The sequence below is a fragment of the Numenius arquata genome, chromosome 1 (genome assembly GCF_964106895.1).
Source record: "Numenius arquata chromosome 1, bNumArq3.hap1.1, whole genome shotgun sequence".
Taxonomy (NCBI): Eukaryota; Metazoa; Chordata; class Aves; order Charadriiformes; family Scolopacidae; genus Numenius; species Numenius arquata.
The window spans coordinates 56,077,441-56,098,906 of NC_133576.1; the positions used below are offsets into that span (position 1 = coordinate 56,077,441).

Here is a 21,466-nt window from a genome sequence, read left to right on the forward strand (position 1 = left end):
AACCCTAGAGCTTTTACATGTACTGCTCAACAGGTATGACTTCACAAATTATATAGATAAACAGTGTTAAGATATGCACTTCCACTTGGTGTTTTTCAGACTATTTTCTGACACCACAAGGATGTTAAGATTCTGGATGCCTTGATCCAGTGCTGTTTCTGGATAGATGTTGCCTCACAGAATATATGAAGCTTGTAGAATTTGGCCTGTTTTGTTTACTTCTGTCCAATCTTTTTAGCTTTGTTCTCTGTGAAAACCTATGTAATTATTTAGTGCATGTTGTTGCCTCTTGTTTTTTCCTAAACTACCTGCCTGGTCTTGTCTACTTTTATAATATCCATACCCCTCTCTTCCTGTTTGTCCCTGTATTCTGGTGTTCCAGATGCACAGCTTTTTCTCTCTCTCTCATTTTACTGAAAAGCAAGAAGAGATGGGTGATTGCAATGAGCAAGCTCTGTACATTATCATGGTTTTTTCCACAGCCCAGATAGAGTCTTTGCAGGGAAAGAACCACTCAGTTTCTGCAGCAGTAAGCGATGGAGAATCCACACCGCAGGATGACCTGGAAAAGTGACCATGTCCCAAGCTAGAACTGTTAGACCTACATGAGTGCTACCAAGTATTCAGAGAACTCAGCTGCTGAATTTCAACTGATCTTTTCTGAACAGTGCTGAAATGTGACTTTTTAAAAAGTGGAAGTACTTCATGAAATCCGGGAGAGTTTCCACAGACTTGGATTAGAAATGTTAGAATAGGAACATCCAACATGTTGAACTCTTGAGCATTTCCAGTGTGGCTCTGGTACCAGGGCAGCTGGGTATACCTGGCAGGTGCAGACAGTTTGGTCAGTCCAGATCTGTAGCTGTGGCAGCAGTGATGCCGCAGTGATTGCTTAAGGCTGATGTTGCCAGATGATGTGCGATCCCAGCTGTAAACCCAAGCCTGTTTAACCATGGCTCTCATAGAATGGGGGGGATCCCTGGCAAGTTTTTGTGATGTCCAACCCATGCACTGTTTGTGGGATTTCGGTTTCCCTCATGTCTCAGGTCTGTCATATTTATTGCATGGCTCTGAGCCACATGAAGATTTTGGACTACTGCTCAAGAGGGTAGAAAGGTTGGCCAGCCTGGTGCTAAGCCAACTGCTAAAACTGGCTGAAACGGTATTAAGATTAAGCATGTGATGGGTGACTTTCCCATAATTGTGCTTTGGAAAACAGCTGAATTTGTTCAGCTATGGCTTTCAGAGAAGAAGAATGTGGAAAATCTCAACTGGACGTGTTCTCTTTAGCAAATGCAAAAATAAGTAAATGTGGAGTTTGACATCCAGGACTCAAAGAACAATTTCAACCTTCTCTAATATGGTTGTGGCTTCAGTTACTAGTATTATTCATTACCAAAATAGTTGTATTGTTTTTTTCATCATTTAGACTCACTGATACACTAGTTCACTTATTGCGAGCATTTAGGTGTACGTTGTTTTGCTAGGCACACTGCATTGTGCTGCTCAAAAATACTGCAGAAAAAGGTGATGCTTGATATTGATCAGGTGTATAATGCCTTCTTAATTGGACTGTGATGATATTTAATAATCTCAGAAGTAATTCTAATGTGTCAAGATTTTCTTGAAAGTATGGGAAATAAAGGAGCTTTTTTACCTCCTGGGATATATGATCTTTAATTAAGTTATTGTCTTTCTGGAAAATGAAGTCAGAGGGAAGTAGTATCATACATGCTCAAAATGCTTACTGGTTTAATAGATCAAATGGTGAAATAGTGTTTTGCTTTAGACACAGTCAAGCTCTTGAGCTCTTACAGCATGTTTAGTGTTCTTTCCTAGCTGCTCCATGTAATAACGTAATGCGGGGTGATTACTGAAGTTTTTATCTGGTAGATTACCCTGTTAACCTGGCACTCCAATAAATTGTCATATTCTAGCAAAAAGGCAGGACATTATGCAAAAGAGCACTTCAGCACACATATCTGTTGAGCACACAAGCACATTGTGGTTTTCATTTTATTTTACTATTTTGTAGGATTGCATTGATGTGGGTTGGTGGGAAGGAGAACTCAATGGCAGACGAGGAGTGTTTCCAGATAACTTTGTCAAGCTTCTCCCTTCTGATTTTGAAAAAGAGGTAAGCAATGTATTCCTTCATTTTCACGTTAGAATACAGAATGAAAGTGGAGTTGAAAGAAATTCTCTTTCAGATATGTTATTTTCACAAAGTTCTACTTCTAACTTAATAACAACAACAATAAAAAAAATTAAAGAAAACAAATTTCTGGGTTACAAAGCATCTATGGAGAGAACATGTGGCACTTAAGGTCGTATTATGGAGTTTCTCTGAAGGGTTTGATTGGCCTATTCAGTCAGTCCACCTCCACTACGTTCCTCTAAAAGCCCTCTGTCCTGCATCCTAAATTTGAGAGAGAGAGAGGAACTGGAGGTACCAGGGTAATTTGCTGAGTCAGGTGATGCAATGATCACCAGAACTGTTAACTTTTCTCCATTGTTTTTGTGGTGGAATATGAAAAGTTAGTGTACCACCTGCATCCTGATTGCCAGCAGTCAAACACTCTTCCAGAATGAAAAGGATGAAATTTTAAACTGTGAAATTTGAAAGACAACAGTGAGCTTTTGGTATCTCAGAGACATATTTCTTTACTTCTGTCAGAATTATTAAAAAAGAAGCTATAAAATCTATGCAGAAGCTTTTTCAGCTTCTATTTATTTGAAAGTGATGACATTGTTATTTGCCAAACAATATTTAGAAATCCTGCATCTTCCTGGAAAAAAGTAATGGATTACTTCCCCCAAAAGCCCATTCCATTTTTAGTAACCTTTTCAGTCATCAGTGGGATATTCCGAGCTTGCAATCAGGCTTTTGATGAGTATTTCACAGTGACAGCGTAAGCCTTCTGTGATAAAACTGAGACTTACTGGCACTGAGCTTCAATCTTTGGTAATAAAATTGGGTGCCGGAGGCAAAAATTAAATAACTTGGAAAGCTTAATAAAAGAACTATTAAACAACTCACAGAAGCTAACACGATAATTATTGAAAATGAAGGTAGAAGAGCAGCAAAAACCATGGGAGATGAAAACGCAATTCCATAGCAGACTGGATATCCTGGCTTTAGGCCTAGTAATAAAAGAAGGTGATTTCCAGAAGAGGCAGAAATCATAAACCTTAAGACATAGTGAGCCTATTATAGAAGAAAAAAATCTTTTCTCTTATCCACTTTTTTTTGTGGTGAAATTTATTCAGTCTTTTTGAACTTATAAATTATATATCTTCAGGTGTTTTTTTCTTTAGAGTATGATGAATATAACTTGTAGAATAAATTAAATATTCAGACATTTAGAAATTGCAGCTAGGTTGCTGTTAATGTGGAGAATAAAATTTTATTAATTTTTAAAATGGCACAGATCTGGCCACATGAGTAAGTAACTGGTAGGACTATGGACTGTCTGTCTTTGAATCAATGCTAAAAGGGAAGGAAATGGATAGTTTTTCAGTGGTTTTATCAGGTATTTTCTGATGTGATCCAGAAAGCTTGGATTCCATCCCATGGTCTGAAAGTATTTGTTGCAGTAGTTCTTCTGCTTGTTGAACAAAAGCTTGGGATCTTTTCCTGTCTCCTTGTTCAGTCCCCAGTTTTCCAATCCTGATTCTTCTCCAGACATGGCTATCTGTCCCAGGCCTTTTTTATTCAATGCCTAGTTCCAGTCTCCACCTCTCAAGTGGTCTCAATTACAGGATTTTCCCCTGAGCTTGCTACCTGAGTCTAAATCACCATCTGGATTTACTTTCTGTCGCTACACCCAATTTCTTTAGCCAGCTTGTTTTCCTCTCCCACCTCGCTCTTTGTCCCTGCTCTCTAGTTTCATTCTTTTCTTGTCCAACCAATCCTGGTTTCCTTTCTATTGGCTTCACTTCTACTCTGTCATCTTCTCGGTTATCTCATCTAGCCACAGACCCTTGTAATTCCTCCTTGCTTCTCCATGTTTCCCTCAGCAGTCTTAAGGCTCCTTCACTCTACCTCCTTTCTGATCTTTGTCTGCCTTTTTGAAACAATGTATTTCCCTCGTCAGCTTCTTTGTCTGATGAACCATAGGATCATTTCTCCTTTGTGTTTACCTACATTAGTGTTTTAGTTTTAATCTAAAAAGTGGAATTTGTAGTGAATCTCTCACTTGTCCATTTGCAGTTACTGTGCTTTGATTTGCCTTGAAAACAAGTCTCAGGGGACATGAACTAGACTCCTTTCAGATGAGAACTAAGCCAAAAGATGTGCTAAAGGAGTGTACCTCATATATTCCAGCTGCTGACCTATGGATCAGTCAATGGGATCAGGCCCACACCACTCCAGAATAAAAACCCAAATGTGTATATTGTGCTGTCGGATCCTCAGCACCAACTTCTTCACCCTGCAGCTGCTATCAACCAAACCCCTAGCTGCTATCACAAGACATTCATTGTCCCTGTCTTCTTTCCTTTCCACATTTTTCTGCACTATTCTGCATTTAGACCTTGAACCATGTTGCCTAAATTCTTGCAGAAGTGTTTCTGTGAGTATGAGGGACCCACTGTTTGTGGTTGATGGCCCGCAGCAGGCAGGCTAGAGAAGATCATTCTGAGCTCCTGAGTTCTTGGCCACAGGTTGATGACAGGAGATGATCTGGTTAGGATAAGGTGGTAGGAGAAACCTGAGGCTTGCCAGGTGGTAACTTTGGAGATTTGAGCTGTTAGGCTTATTCAGTCTGTGCAAAACAGGTAATGTTTTTTCCCCATAGATGAATACATTTGCTAGATTTGAGAGACATCCCCGGGAAGGGTGAGTGGCAATGGCTCAGCCTTCACGGAAAACCTGCTCCCTTGTCAACATTCAGACTGAGACTTGAGAGTTCTAGGGCAGAGGCTGAACTGCAAGTGAGCAAGACAATTGATCTTTCTTGAAAGTAGGTGAGCCATTTGGCAGATATAAAGAAAATAATAGGGGGAAAAATCAACATGCATTTGATAAAAAATATCAACCTAAATGGTTGGTTGAAGTTTGGCAAAGTTATGCATATCTGGAAACACCATCTTATAGGTGGTTCTGCAAGACAATATACATTGTTGCATAGCCAGCAATGTAGTGACAGTGATTGTGATCAATCTGCAGTAAAGGAAATAAGCTCCTTCTCAGAAAAAAAATGGTGGACATATGAAGAAAACAATTATTATTTTTTTACTTAGACTTTATTCTCAATAATTTTGATATTTTTTTTTTTTTAAAGAGTGAGAGTTAAGGTATGTCATTTGATCTGGCATGGTGCTCCATTTGTTTTTGTATTAATTCCAAGATATATATGGTGAATGCCAGTATGCTGTGTGTGCGTATACACACATCAACACAGAAGAAAAACCACTCCTCCCGTAGCTTGCAGGTGAAGAGAAGCAGTTCTGTCGCTGATCTGGTGGTAATGTATCTCAGCCATACCATTACAGATCTATTAGGAAAATGGTCATAACAGAGAAGGCAAAAGTAGAAAGTACAGATTGGTGGGAACAATTTATTTCATTTCACCAACGTCTAAAACTCTGATAACTGTCTTTCACAGCTGGAGCTTTAAATGTATTATAGTGAATGAATAAAATGTAACCTTTGCAGCATTTTCTGTGTTCTGCATTTTTACCCCATCTATGAGTCTAAAAAAACAACCATTTCAGGCTTTGCCACATCTATCTGGTTTTTTTTTGTGTTTGGTTTTCCAAAATGGGTTGGAATATTTGCAAGATTAAATTTTAAATAAATAGGTTTCTTCAGTAAACCAAAGGTCATGTCTTTCTCTAATCTTAAGAAGGCACATAAACTGGATTTTTATTTTCCCCTCAGCAGGACATTTCAGTTGCAAAAGTAGAAAAATGTCATTTTATTTGTCAATGCTATTTTCTCTCTTCAAACTTATTTTAATGACATTATTTCAAGGGAAATATGTGACAGATCTGTAGTCTCAAGTCTTGTAATTATTAATGTTAAGCAATGTATGATTAACTCCAGCGTTTGTATGAATGAGATTTACAGGCATTTTGAAGCAGTTTGTTTTCTTCTGTTATTAAATTTTAGAGACCGAAAAAACCACCACCTCCATCAGCTCCTGTCATCAAACAAGGATCAGGTAAGGTGCAGCTGATATTGTACACCACATGTCAGTCTAAATTAAATGTATTCAAATATGTACAATTCATCTGTATCAATATTGATAAACAGGAGGTGACTAGACAACAACTAGTAAATCAGAATCAAATTGCAAAAAGATGATAACCCTAGAAGACTGTGCTGTGCTCTTTAAATGTATTGCAGGCAACTATCTGCACAATTTTAAAATAATGTGTTTTGCCCCTTAAGCATGTTAATTTGGAATGGGTGTGATACTTTAGTTTTTAGAAGTTCTCCAGTTCTGTTCCTTGACTGAAGTTGATTGTGCGACTGTCTTTCTGTATAGACCAAATATGTTGAAGTCTACTAATACCTGCAGGAGGAAATGGCATTCGCTTTACACCTACAGATCTGATTTGTTCTACAGATAAAGAGTTTTTTGCATATCTATAAGATAGTGTCAGATAACTTGGCTGTAATACAGTGGCCCCATCTGAGTTGCATTCTAAATCTTACAGATCTGCATCATTGCTGGAGCTGTCTGGCTGTCACCAGGTTCAATAACATAGTTAGGTGCTTGGTTTTCAATACTTTTATACCCTTTTATATGTGCTATATATGTATATGTATATAGTATAAAACTAAAAAGAGTTATCCTGAATCTGGTTATGTAGATAATGGTGTTGCAAGTGAATTAAGGGGCTGATTATGTTTTCCAAACGGATGAGTGCTAGCAAAGCTGGTTTTGGAATATGTTCCAAACTAAACGTATACACTGAATTGTGTATAAATACTGAGAGCTGAAACCACTTTTATTTGTAGTTTGAAAATGAACTCTCAATACAAATGTTCAGAAGTGCCTGCATGATTTATTTTTTTCCATGAAACTTAGAAACAGTTAAAGTATCTACACACTTGATAGTTCTGACCTCAGAAACCAAATTCCTGTTCCATTCATGTAAAGTCACAAGTCACGAGGCATGGGATGCTTTCAGAGTTTTCATGTGTATTGCAGTTGTGGTGGAAACATAACTATGGCTGGAATTCTTTAATCCCTTAACTCCAGTTGGTTTGTTAAAATTCCGCAGCAGCACTGCTGCTTCCCCCACCACTTTAGAAAAACAAAATGAACACGTCCAATCTAGCTAGATTATTTTTCTTGTTGCTGTGGTCTGTTCCAGCTTTCAGTGCTTTAGAAACTAAATTTCCCTCTCCTACAGTCTTGATCTATCAATAGAAGAACAAGTTACACCAGTGTACAATTTACTGTGAATCAATAGGCTATAATTTAACTAGTTTGAATTTGTCAAGCAGTTCTTTGACTACAGATTCATGACTATAAATATTTAGTTTGCTTATTGACACCCGTGGTTTATTCTTCACTCTGTCTTGAGACTCCTAAAAACACAGATTTGATTTTAAGATCAGTAAGCGTTCAGAGAGAACAGTATAACTTTGCCACCTAGCGGTGGTTGCATACTAAAGATGTCTTAGTGACTACCTAACACATGGTTCGGTAAAGCTCCATAAAAAATTATGTTTCTTTCAATTTCTACTAATGAGATAATAATACTTCTAATATGTTTATATCTGTTTGCATCCAATGCCTTAGCCATGTCAGCGGGATGATGTGCCCATTTTCAGCAGGAAAATGGATGCATAAAGGAGGCAGACAATTTGATTAAGGCCACCTAAGCCTGTGGCAAAGCCAAGGCTCTTGCCGTTCTTTGTTTTCATACTCCGTCTTTGACAAGTCCTGTCTGATTATGCACAAGAGTTTCTTCTGATATCTATTTAGAGGTGAAAATCATGTTTATGATCATCCTGGCATCCTCTACTTTTTCCGGTTATCACTTGCTAACACTGTATTTTACCACATCCCTACATCAGGACTTACTGTTGATAGAAGGTAACAATTTCCAGTAAAGTTTCTTTATATTTAACCATTCATAGTGTGATAATTAAATTGAGAACTGTCAGTTGCAGGCAAAATAATCAGATACCAATATCTTCTGATGCAGAGAATTAGAATTGGTCTTTATAGTACAAGCGGTACATATGTAAAGGAGATGTCTAGTTTGTATTATAGTATAGCAGGAAGTTTGGCTTTATTTCCGAATTCTGCACAGCAGTATACTGCCAGGGCTGCCTGTGCTGGGCTACTTTACAAAGTAAGATGAAAACTGGAGAACCAAAGTTAGAAGCACGAGTCCATTACGTAGTCATTGAAAAGCAGTAGGGATTTCAGTGGGTAGCTGGGATAAGCAATACAACTGCATCCAGACTGGTGGGAGGGAATACTGTGTTGAGTCCCTTTGGGAGCTGGTACAGAGTTCACCAGAACTTCCTTGCAGGTCACCTTCTCCTGGCAGCTAAGGCAGGATCACGGTTAATTTGAGGGTCACAACCCAAGTAGGGAGCACACCTGAGCCTGAGATATCCAAAGTGTTTGTAGGTTCATTGTTTTAGACATGGCCTGAGAGTGTCCCTCTGTGTGTTAATGATGACTGTTAATCTTACTGTAATTAGGTATATAGACTTGTGTCTCTTTTTTCTTGAACACACTAGTATGTGCAAGATTATCAATATGTTGACGTGCTTTACATAACTTGTGTTTACAAAGGCTGTTTCTAGCAACAGTTTCTTCTCTCAGGGGTGAAGTATTTTTCATAGAATCATAGAATCATTTAGGTTGGAAAAGACCCTTAAGTTCATCGAATCCAACTGTGGAATGGCAATTCAGTATTATTTATTGACATGATAAGTGATACAAGTGTTGCCTGTCCAACAGTACTGTTATATAAAGAAACAATGGCCAGTGATCACTACCGATGAGCAATTTGCACTGATGAATACTGATTTCTAGGAACCAGCTGCAGAAGAGAGTTGCAACAGCACATTCAGAAAATGTAAATGTGCTTGAGAACTGCATATAATAGAATAGATTGAAGCAAAAAAATTGCCTTGTGTTCCATGCCCTGCCTCCTCTGCTTTTCTTGGATGTCATCTATTGTAATTTTTATTGAAATACTAATAGTGTTACCTAAAGCGGTTTTCAACATGACTAAGTTGAAACGGCATTAGCACCTAGTAGTTAGCCAATGCAGTGAAGCCAATATCCAGTAAAGCATTTCTTATAATAAAGGGGATGCATCGTGCATGTGCCAGGAAATTTTTGCAAAATCTTCCCGTTGCTGGTGCCACAAGTTCCCATATTCCTTGTAGCAACAGAAGTCAGTATGTCAGGGTCTCTAGTACAGAGGCGGAAGGTGGCAGAAGCTTACACCTCCAGGCCAAAAGCTGTCAATTAAAATAGTCATGCAGAATGCTGTCAGTACTACTGTTCTCATCCTTCTAATATGTGGAAGTGAACAGCTAGTACTAGAGGTGAAAAAGAGGGGGAGCTTAACCTAATGTAAAATAAGCCCTGTACATTTGTCTATATTTCTCTTGGCAGACATGCCCAATTAATTGATTTATTCCTAATGATTCTTCGCACTGTTGAATTGGTCTTCAGTTAAGTATGTCTACAGTGGTAAAGGATATGTCCCCATTTAAAAATCTGTAGTTACTGAATTTTATTTTTTTTTTCACAGAATGATCCAAAAGTGCCTGTTCTTTTGAGGTGCATGTTTTGGAAGCTGTGAACTTGACTGTGAAAAAATAAATGCCCAATTGCTTTTTTTTTTCATTATGGTATAGGCAAATCATACAATGGTTTGGGTTGGAGGGCACCTTAAAGATCATCTAGTTGCAACCCCCCCCGCCATGGGCAGGTACATAGAATCATAGAATCATCTGGGCCAGAAGGGACCTTCAAAGGTCATCTAGTCCGACCCACCCTGCAGTCAGCGGGGACACCCCCAACTAGACCAGGTTGCCCAGGGCCTCGTCGAGCCTCACCTTGAATGTCTCCAGGGAAGGGGCCTCAACCACCTCCCTGGGCAACCTATTCCAGTGCTCCACCACCCTCATGGTAAAGAACTTATTCCTAATGTCTAATCTAAATCTGCTTTTTTCCAGTTTAAAGCCATTACCCCTTGTTCTGTCATTGCCGGCCTTTGTAAACAGACTGTCTCCAGCCTTCCTGTAGGCCCCCTTCAGGTACTGGAAGGCCTCTATTAGGTCTCCCCGGAGCCTCCTCTTCTCCAGGCTGAACAACCCCAGCTCCCTCAGCCTGTCCTCGTAGCAGAGGTGCTCCAACCCCCTGATCATTTTCGTGGCCCTCCTCTGGACCCTCTCTATCAGGTCCATGTCCTTCTTATATTGAGGGCTCCAGACCTGCACACAGTACTCCAGGTGAGGTCTCACCAGAGCAGTGTAAAGTGGCAGAATCACTTCTCTGGATCTGCTGGCAACACATCTCTTGATGCAGCCCAGGATGCGATTGGCCTTCTGGGCTGCAAGTGCACATTGCCTGCTCATCTTCCACTAGAGCAGGTTGCTCAAAGCCCCATCCAGCCTGGCCCTGAACAATTTCAGGGATGGTGCGTCCACAACTTCCTTGAAACTAGATTTATGTTCAGTTTTAGCAAGACATTTTCAAATTGGAGAATGCAAAAAGCCCAAGAAATTGCAGAATTAAATTTTAAGTGGCCATATATGCTGGTTTGTTGGCTTGTTCAAAATGCCAAATTTTCCTTTTTTTTGACAGGTACCACAGATCGAAAGCTTGAAATCAAAAAGGTGCCTCCTGAAAGGCCAGAATGTCTTCCTAATCGAACAGAAGAGAAAGGTATGAAATGTGCTTTCCTGCCTGCTCTCTGCAGAGAGACAGGGGAAATGAAACCGATGCACATCCTCATTTTCCAGTCCCTGTTTTCATTAAGTATATTATTTGGATGCTTATTTCCCACTCTGATAGATCTCTGATGATATGCGTTTTGGAAAGGATATCATTGTTGCTTTGGGGCTAAATTCAGGGTATTCAATTGGACCAATGCAGAGCTGTTACATAATTGCAGCCTCAACTGAAGTCAAGGGGAGATATACTCTCAATACATAAAATGCTGTCTAAAGCTCTGTGCCCAGTAAAACCCAGGTCCTTGATCAAGTAAGATAGTGCAGGTTAGCATGTACTTTTTTCTTAACATCTATACACTCTCTAGTTAAAAGCAGAGTTGGTGGTTTTCCTGCATCACAGAGGGACTTTGTGAAGATATAGTCATTAATGCTTATGAATCACCCTATTATTATAGTCACAAAAGTCATAGGTAAGCCTGTGAAGAAATGAAAAAATTCTGTCTTCAAAGCCACGTTTGAAGATTGCAAGAAATGGGGCACAGTACCACACAGAGCAGTGACGAGCAAATTAAACCGTTAATGGTTTCATTGTGTTCATTGTGCATTCTGAATAGTTCAGGGAAAATAGTTACATCAATTCTCTAATTGAAGATGGGGTCAAATTTCATACGTTTAAGTGGACCATTAGGTTGTAGAGACAAGTTTGTTTATGGGATTTCTTAACTTTTAAGTATTTTAACTTGCAGTCTTTTAAAAGACACGTGTATGCACATGACTAAATGTGTCATTTAGCAGCAACAGGGATGGCGCAGGGATGTTCTTACACTGTGTATTGGTACTGCCTAGCCCATCCCTCATACATAGTTTAGATTTTTAGATACTGGCGCAGTATAAATTGTCATAGGAGCAACTGTGCAAAAATTACACAATAAGCTGGAAAAGCTTCAATGTTACAGGGGTCCCAATGATTGCATCAACTAAAAGTGTACTGAAAAAGGGTCAACAGTCACTTACTGGACTATTCCAAATAGGAATTGTGTTTCTAGTGAATAATTCCGGTGAATTCCAAGATCCTCTCAGACTGAAATTTAGAACTCATTAAGCCTGTAACATTCACAATACCTCTTACATGTATACAGAGGTATAATATTCATGACATATTATAGACAGTGTTGTCAAGGGAAGCGGAGTGTTGACATAGTAGGATACAAAGAGCAAAACTTTGATCCCTTTGAGAGTTTTGTCCTTTCTTTAAGAAGAATCAGGTTTCCTATGGTGTGGCAAATGTGTTTACATCTTTGTTCTGTATTATGAATTTAGAGCATATTATTTACAGGAGTTATTCATATTTATTGTACTTTACATACTCACAAGCACTGCATGTTTGGCTTTGGATATTAGTATGGTGGCACTTCCTAACTACACATAATCAATTCTGCAAATGATCCAGTTTTTCGTTGGCAAGCTGAAAAATTCAGCATATATGTCTGTGCTTAAAAACCTAAATAAAAGGTCTGATTTTTCCAAGGGGTTTACATCCTGCCAAACTGCTAAATTTTAATGCTTGTATTTTCATTTAATTGTAGTTCACTTGAAACACACTTTTTTTTCCCCCAGAAATGGTATTTCTCTGTTTGTTCAAGAGATGTTAAGAACATCCAGCATAATTATTTTTGTGACCTTCTAACTTAATATTGTTTCATATTAGAATTTGGTATAAGTTGTGCTCATGGGAAATTGTTCCATGTGGTATGTAATTTTTTGCCATTCTTATTTTTTACACTCAGAAATCGGTAAATTACTAAAATAAAAAACAGCATTTCCATTCAGACACTGCACACGTATATCAGCCATGAGGAACTACAGGCAGAGCAGTCAGACAGGGCAAAAAACTGATTAGTGGTAAACATGTTATTTCAAATAAAGAATGATTTAGAACTGAAGTGGAAAGGAGATAAGCTTTTTCTTTGTACACAGATTTCTTGTTTAATTGTAGACTTGTAAGTGCAAATGAATTCCACTTAATATTATCCGTGTTCTTTTTTCTGGAAATAATTGATTTAAAGAAAGATCAGAGAGAGAGCAAAAACAGTTAGACTTGCAGAAGCCTTCAGTTCCTGCTATACCTCCGAAGAAACCTCGGCCACCCAAAGCAACCTCTGTGAATAGACCTGGTACCTTGCCTCCCAGAAGACCAGAAAGACCAGTTGTGCCTGTTACTCATACAAGGTATTGTTTCTCCTCTGTCCAGTGCTTTTGGGCTTAGTGGAAAAAACACACATTTGAAGAACTTAGATTTTACAGTTAATGTCACAATTTATTTCATGGTAAACTGTATTTGAAGAACAAAAAAAAAAAAAAAAAAAGAAAAAAGAAAAGCCTTCTAGTCATCCGGCTGGATCATAACTATCTTCTCAAGATTAACAGTCTTAGACTGTTCATTACTAATTAATTTCTACTGATGAACACACTGTTAACCGCAACATCACAGTTTCCAGTGCAGAATATGTGGTAAATATCTGTATCAGTATGTTGAGCTGATGTTGACTTTCTCAGTTTAGCTCAAATTTCTCTAGCTTAGCTGGGGCACTAAGTCAGTGCAAAAGCTTGGATTATACTGAGGAACAGCATTAAACGATGCACATTTCAAATACTGCCAGCTTGGTTTCAGTCTGTTTACTTTGATCATTTTAGATCCATTTTTAGCAAAACACTTGTCTTCATAGAAGGTTCTTTAAGCTGGTGCCACTGCAGAATACTGCTGTCAAGTATTTATGCTCTAATGTTGGTTGTTATTCTATAGTTACATGATGCTCTTTATCAGAGGTGGTTACAGCCTTTGAGGAGAACTGAGAAATGGGACTTTCCAACACAACTCCGTTTAATCTCTGCTAGCACTTGGAACCGCAGAGGTTGCAGAAATCAAAGGCCTCGTCTGTAGTCCTAATCAAATCTAAATGGCTACATTAGTCATCGACACACAGATTATGCGCTATAGACTTCATTTATGCATAGTGGATAGAAATAGGTGAAAACCAGAAAAAAAAGCAGTTGCCTAAAACAGGCAAGCTGCACATCTTGCAGCTAGAATATAGGCATAGAAATAATTTTACTAATGTACTGTTAGAAAAATTATCTTCCATTGAACTACTGGAGTTCAAGTATACTAATGGTGAATTAAATACCAGAATGGAGTATAGGGTAGAGTGGAATAAAATAGAAATCCTAAACATTGATTCTCCTCACTCCTCCATATGTTTCATGAAACAAATGCTCTCAGTGTGAAATTTGACATACATAAAATAAAAAAAAAAACATGCCTGCCTTGTGCTGCCAGTTTCATCTTACTGAAGTGCTTTGGCTGTGCATCTCTGAGAACTTACTCTCCATCCAGGTGCTATTGCCACAGCTTATTTTGACCTTCTTGGCTTTGAACATGCTTGCCCTGTTGTTCCAAAATATAGTCCACACCTGCTGATCACTTGGGCGTGCTTGGAAAAGCAAGTATTTGCTATGACCTTTAGATTTAGCTAAATGATGTCTTCTTGGCAAGACCAATACATACCCCAGTGTTCTGTTGACTGGCTAGGCATGCAACAGGGTAGCTATTCTTTTGCTCTATCCTTTGCCTGGAATATTGTAAACATATTATAAATATTTTACATATTTAGAGTTGTGAAGGGGTGTTTTATTGCTCTTCTGTTTTCCTTTTTTCTAAGTCAAAAATTGCATAAATAAACCATGCATTTTTAAAGGTATTTCAGTTTTTATGTTAACAAAGTGAAAAAGAGGATCTAAACAGTAACCCTGTTATGTTCTTAATTGTCCAAACTCTGCTATGAATAACACAGAAAAAAATGCCTCTCTTTTTATCCGATACCATTATATTTGAAAGAATTTTACTTGTAATAGTAGTTAGGTTACAACTTAGAAAGAAAGGTGTTTTTAAGGTGATGATGATGCATGTTGATGATCAGAACACTAGCAGTTTCCCTATGAGTTTCTTTATCAGCTAATTCAAATTAATGGATTTATCTCATATAGCTGTTCTGCCTGGTAAGATCTAACTTGTAAGTATGTCTTCTAGGAAGAAAGCAGAAAGTTCACATAATGAAATAATCCATGGAATAGACTTTGAATTACTTGAATAATTAAGAAATGTGAAACTTCAAATGGAAGCAGTCACTTCAGTAAAGGTGTTTTGTTTTTAAACCAGTTCAGTTTAATGAGATAATAAATATTTTTAAGACCTGCTGGTATCCATTTCCAGAATCTGAAAAACCTAAAGCAATTCAAATAAAAATTGAACGAGCAGAATTTTTGCTGACCTGTCGCAGTTTAACCCTGGTGGGCAGCTCAGCCCCACTCACCCACTTGCTCACTCCCCCGCAGTGGGGTGGGGGTGACAATCAGAAGGGCAAAAGTGAGAAAACACATGGGTTTAGTAAAGACAGTTAAACAGATAAAGGAAGTGCTGCGTGTGTAAGCAAAGCAAAATAGGGAGTTCATTCACTGCTTCATGTGTTCAGCCTTCCCCAGGAAAGCCGGGCTTCATCATGTGTAGTGGTGACTTGGGAAGACAAATGCCGTAACTCTGAACGTCCCCCTCTTCCTCCTTCTTCCCCCAGCTTTTATGGCTGAGCACAACCTTGTATGACATGGGATATCCCTTTGGTCAGCTACGGTCAGCTGTCCTGCCTGTCCTTCCTCCCAGCTTCTTGTGCACCCCCAGCCTGCTCACTGCTGGGTCAGTGTGAGAAACAGAGAATGCCTTGATACTGTGTAAGCGCTGGTCGGCAATAACCAAAACACCCCTGTGTAATCAACACTCTTTTCATCACAAATCCAAAACATAGCACCATTCAGGCTGCTATAAAGAAAGTTAACTCGGTCCCAGCCAAAACCAGTACATGATCCTAAGGGCAAAAATTGCTGTAGTTACAAAGTGAGTCTCACAAGATTTCCATGGCAGCTGCTGAGCAGAGGAGGGTTTTTTAATGTTCTAAGTGGCTTGCATCTTATGCATCTCGCTTACTTTTTGTGGTGATGACTGTTTTTCCATTTAAATATAATCCTCCTTCCTTGGAGGCAGGTTAGGGCTTCAAGGGTAATAGGAGAGACAAAAACCATGTGGGACAGAAAATAGCTGTCAATTTGCTCCAAAGGCTTCACAGCTTATTTAGACCTACCTTTGATTATGCCATTTACCGATAAGTCAATTCTCTGGAGTAGGCAAGCCATAAAGACCTACAGGAAGGGCGTTTTTACAGTCAGTCTAAACCAATCTGTATCCATGCTCCTGCTAACAGGGCCAGGTTCCCTCTCCTGGCAGCCCATTCCCACAGCCTCCCTTATGTTAGCACCAGCATTTGTACAGTCATTCAGCCATATGGGTCAGGGAGCTGCTCCAGATGGCAATTAATCAGTTTGCAGGGGGATTTCTATTAGTGTGGGGTTTCTTTCAGGCTGATAATTTGTCTGGTCAAACTGACAGCCTATCTACATGGGCATGAGCAGAGGGAGGGAGATGCTGTGACCGAGAAGGCACGGCTCCACTCCTTTCACAACAGTATGGGTGTAAATTGGCATAATAAGCTCACTGATTCTTTCGACAACAAAGCTAGGTTTTTTTGTGGGGTTGATGTCATATATCTTGGTATCTCTTATAGTCAAATGGTAAATGTTGTGACTTTCATCCCTGAATCACACCCATCCTAAGAATCTCCTCCAAAACCGTAGTCACACATTTCCTAGAGCGCTTCCGACTCACATGGTGCTCTCAGTTTTCTGGCAAATATATGTGTGCAAAACAGAGTATGCAGTCAGATGCTCATTGCCCTGTCAGCCAAGAAACTATGTTACTTCTTATAGATTTACAAATATATAAGCAATTTTTGAAAGAAAGTTAAAGACCAAAAGATAAGACAACTAATTATCAAATAGATCACTTGGAAAACACCCCTATTAATCATCTTGCCAATTAATAAATTTTTCTAGGAATGTGTTAAATTTCTTCTGTTTCCTTCATGGCGCAGACTGCTTGCCATATTGAGAGCTGCGTAGGACTAGTTTGTTTTTCAGGTCATAAACTGGTGATCTGTCTATTAGTTCTTAGAATACTTGTCACCCTACCACAGTGTCTAACTGGATGTATGTTCACTTAATCTGTGACTTCCTCTGGTTTTTAACACAAATTTTCAGGCTCTTTATCACAGCCTTCCTGAAGTCTGAAATAGCATTTCCAGCCGCTTTGTGTATTGCTCATAAACTGCTGCCATGAGTTGAGGTTCAGGCCATCTGTCATCATCTTATGGCATCAAAAGCAGACACAAATGAAAAAATCAACGAGATTCAGGAGCTCGCTATGTATTTTACTGTCAATGGCTAATTATTGCTGTTCATAGAAATGCACATCTGCCTGGGTTGTTTCAGAGACAGATCTATATTTTTACCCATAATTTGGGTACTTTACGTATATCATAAATGCTACAGCACTATGCTGGGAATAATCATTGCAGAAAAACTATGATATTTGTTAGTTGGCCAGATAATTATGGTAATTATTGCATTAATTGGACAGTTGTTATCACAGTAAATGTTACAGGGATTTGTCTGTGTGACCTGCGCAATGGCAAGCTACTCGCCTACCACTGTTTTTTTTTAATTAATTGTTTCAATAGTCAAATTATTTTAGTAAACTTGAGTAGTTGTGGGATATAAAGTTCTACGAAGAAAAAATAATCATGTTGCTTATGTTTGAGCTCCTGTTTGATTTAAAAATAGTTCCTCTGTATAAAGTATCACAATTCTTGACACTTGGCTATTCCAAAGACGTTTTCAGACAGAGTAGATGATCTTGTTTCTTTGGACCTGTGGAAACAATATTCGTAGTCTAATCTCATAAGCAGCATGCATAAATAAATCTTCTAAATAAAGATATTCTTTTGGTGGAAGAGCTGCATTTATGAGTAAATGCTAGGAACTGCTGAAATGCACAATGCTAGCTTGAGGTTCTCTCCCTTTCTGCAGTATTCTGGATCTCCCATTGCTATGGTTTATGCAAGCCAATTAATTAGAAACAATTACAAATAAGATGCTGAAGGATATCCCTTTGCCCTTACATTTCCTTCGTGTTGAGATGCTGTGAACATCTGAAGAATTACTCAGGACGCTACAGTGTCTAAAATAGGCTTTTTTGACAGGTGTTAAGGAGAAATGAGATAAGGTTAATCCATACAGCATGTCTTCTTACTGGAGATTGCTCTCTGACACATTGCTATTACTCTGGTGCTACAAAGGAAGAATATTTCCCTCTCTCATTATTAATTGCAATTTATTTATCAATTTACTGTAACCCACACAAAAAAACTCCAATAAAATATCTCCTCTTCTTGATCCAAATGTAGGAGTGATAGTCCAAAAGTGGAATTAGTGGGCAGTACAGTGTCCGGCACTCTAGAGAAAGACTCCTCTGAAAGAAGCAATGACATCGGTAAGTTATAGTATTTTTAATAGTTTGCCTAAGAAATTTATGGTGTAAATCTCTGCTTTTTAGTGACTTTGTTATGATCCAAAAGGCAGATTGAGGATTTGGCAATGAATGTGTGTGCATTTATATCAAATTTTAACTGCAGGATTAAAGGATCATTTCTGCTTCACTTAAAAAAGTTTTGTTGGGGTTTTCTGTTTAAAAAGAATTTTAAAAGGAAACATGGAATGGCGAGCTATTTTGGGAGGGCTTATGTTATTTCTGTTTAAAAGTTTGAGACAAGTGAGAAGGCCAACGATAATAAGTCATACTTGTTTAATAGATGTAATATTAGTGCTGCCATATTTTTAGTGCTGCAAAAGATTGTGGGTTTGGTGCAGTTAGTAATCTTTACACTTTCCAATAGAAAGGAATCGGGACCCAATTGAGGCCAATTTTAATAAATTTTGCTGCAAACACCAATTAAAAGCAGTCTAAATTTCTCTTGAAAGTAATAAATGTGTTCCTGCAACACGAACAGTTTAATCGGGAAATCACCTGGAAAGGAGTGACAGTAGCTTATTTTTCTATCTTCTCTCACCCTCCTTCCTTCTCAAGTTGGCAGCACAGGAGAGACGTTTGCTGGGGTGGCTGCTGCAGTAAGTGGCTCTTGAAAAGCGAGGTGCTCTGACTCTTGTCCCAGGGCTGTAAGCAAAAGCTGCGACAGCCATCTTCTTTCTACCTCTGCTTAGAAATCTGCCACCGACAGCTGCTGCCGTCGCTCTCCTCCACAGTCGCAGCTGTGCCGCGGGAGACCTGTTTTTATCAAAGGCAGAACCAGGGTACCTTAAATGTGTAAGCGTTGCTACCTTTTGCTGGTGGCATTAAATGTTATTTCGGTGCGGTGGTTTCTACTCAGACTGCTTTTTTAGTAAAACATTTCTGTAAAAGACATACTTCCAACAGCCAAACCTGCCTTTTCTTAGGACTTGGAAGCAGAGCTTTGAGTTATAGATGGTTTTTAATTGCCATGTAACAATAAAATGCAAAATCGATTTCACATAGGTTTATGAGCTTTTCAGCATCCATATGTCCGCTGTTTTTTAACCTGCTGTTGCCATGGTTTGTGATAGTAACATTCTTCTGGAGAGGAAAGTGGTATGTTTTTCCTAGATTTTCATTTGGGATAAACATGGAAAAATAGAAGCTTGTGATAAGTTGCATGAACATTTTTATTGTAGGGATTAATAATAGGGGATGGTATGAAAATGCAGTCAAATTCTACCATTTAGTGTTTGTTACCCATGTTTACAAATTTGCTTCAAAACATGTAAGCCTAAAGCTGTGACTGCAAATAGCATATAGCGGTGTGATGGAAGTAAACTTTTTTTAACCCTTGTGCTAATTTCCTTGGAATCAATATCAAGATAAAAGCTTTGAGTGTTTTGTATTTTTTCTGGGGTTTTTGTTTGGTTTTTTTTTTTTTTTTAACAACCTGTAAAAGGTTAGGTAGGAAATTTGATTTATAATAATTTTTGTTCATTTCCAGAACTTAAATGTTGTGTTGTTTGGTTGGTTGGTTTTTTTAAATGGATAATAGGAGCCAGCAAGAGTCCATAAACCAAACCACACACACATTGCAAAGGGTTTAGTTAATGACCTCCTATTACCACTAACAAGGGGAACCTATTGAGCCCAAGGATAAAATAGTGTGAATACTTAGATAAGTATAACTTGATAGGGTCAAACTAGAATGGCATTTACAAGGGCAAATCATGTCATTCTAGCCTGTTAGACAACTCATTAAAACAAAAAAAAAAGGAAATAAATTATGATTTTGGAATAAAAGTTGACCCAAAGATCATAACTGTTATAAATTTTCAGGAGACTTTTGACGGCTCATGTAAAATATTGTTAAAGAAATAAACAGCCTTTTAGAGAGGGTAGAGCAATAAATTAAAACTTAATAAGCCAAAACTGTGAATTAATGTCTTTTGCTTTGAGGAGAGGTTTGGCGTTCAGGACAGTTTGTAGGCAGTGTAATTAGAAAGATTTATGGTAAATGTGTTAGATTATTTTTTTTTATTTACAAAGAGAAGAATGGGTTGGAGAAATCTTGTGGCTAAATGAGTTATTAGTAAAAATGATGGGTGAGTGAGTGGAGTTGTCCAGTGTATTACAAAACACTGACAGTGTGAATCCAGATAATATTTAGCTGTGATATGTGTTACGAGTGTTGTCCCAGTGTCAGGTACTCTGTGGAGAGGAGAGCCTCAGCTTCTCTGAGGTTCATCCCTCCAGTCAAAATGGACCTGATTAAATCTACCGTATGATGTCTTTTCAGTTATCCAAACATACACAATGAATTAGAGTGGATCTATGTGACAGACAAGGTGGTGCTTAACGGTAGCCTTTGAAGAAAATGGCAGTTAAATGGCCTTTCCAGCAGCTCGGGTGTATGATCATTCTGGTTACTGGTCTCCTCTTTATTCCTCTGCTAGCCCCAAAGCCATTCCCGGGCACTATGAGCTTTTGGAGAGGACAGGGGAAACAGCAGCCATCAGCTGCAAGCTGCCTCACCCTCTTTCATGCTTACACGAAGTACTGATGGTCAATCGCCGACTGAAAATGAATAATACAGCACTCTTCTGGCTTTTTTGCACTAGCCATGTTAACCCGGATAATGGCTGTCATGTTCTCAGTCCTCTAGCCAGTCTAAAGCTCTTACTCTTTCTTTCAAAGCAGAGGGATGTACAAAAGCTCTGGAGAGACAGTTTTGGTTATAAAAGCAAACCATACTAAAGCTGGATGGAGAGCAGCATCCCATTCTGTGAAACCATTTTAAGGATTTCTAAGTTAGTTCGTTTTCTTTATCATGACGAGACCAAAACCTTTACGACAAAGGAGAAAAAAGTGCAGGGTCCTTCCATATGCCATCTCCCAAAAAAACAAAGAAGTGATCAGCAACAATATTAGTAATTCCATCAACAGTTAAGAAGCAATATGCAGAGGGGAATTGGGGAATCCAGGTTCAAAAGTTGTATTCTGTCTAGGTCCCCTATTCTAGAACAGTGTGTTAGACATTGCTTGTTTCGGAAATAACATTT

At 38.6% G+C, this 21,466-nt stretch overlaps 1 protein-coding gene across 3 annotated transcripts in view; it reads left to right on the forward strand.

Moving 5' to 3' along the window:
* Positions 1–21,466, forward strand: part of SH3KBP1 (SH3 domain containing kinase binding protein 1) — a 231,594-nt gene that overhangs the window by 196,000 nt on the left and 14,128 nt on the right. For 2 of the 3 annotated variants that reach the window (XM_074158570.1, XM_074158585.1), the window contains 5 exons: positions 2,036–2,137; positions 6,116–6,167; positions 10,803–10,883; positions 12,958–13,120; positions 18,298–18,383. In XM_074158570.1, coding sequence (XP_074014671.1) covers positions 2,036–2,137; positions 6,116–6,167; positions 10,803–10,883; positions 12,958–13,120; positions 18,298–18,383 — 484 coding nt within the window. Of the gene's footprint in view, positions 1–2,035; positions 2,147–6,115; positions 6,168–10,802; positions 10,884–12,957; positions 13,121–18,297; positions 18,384–21,466 lie in introns of all 3 variants that reach the window. The other variant, XM_074158578.1, reaches the window with a different exon arrangement.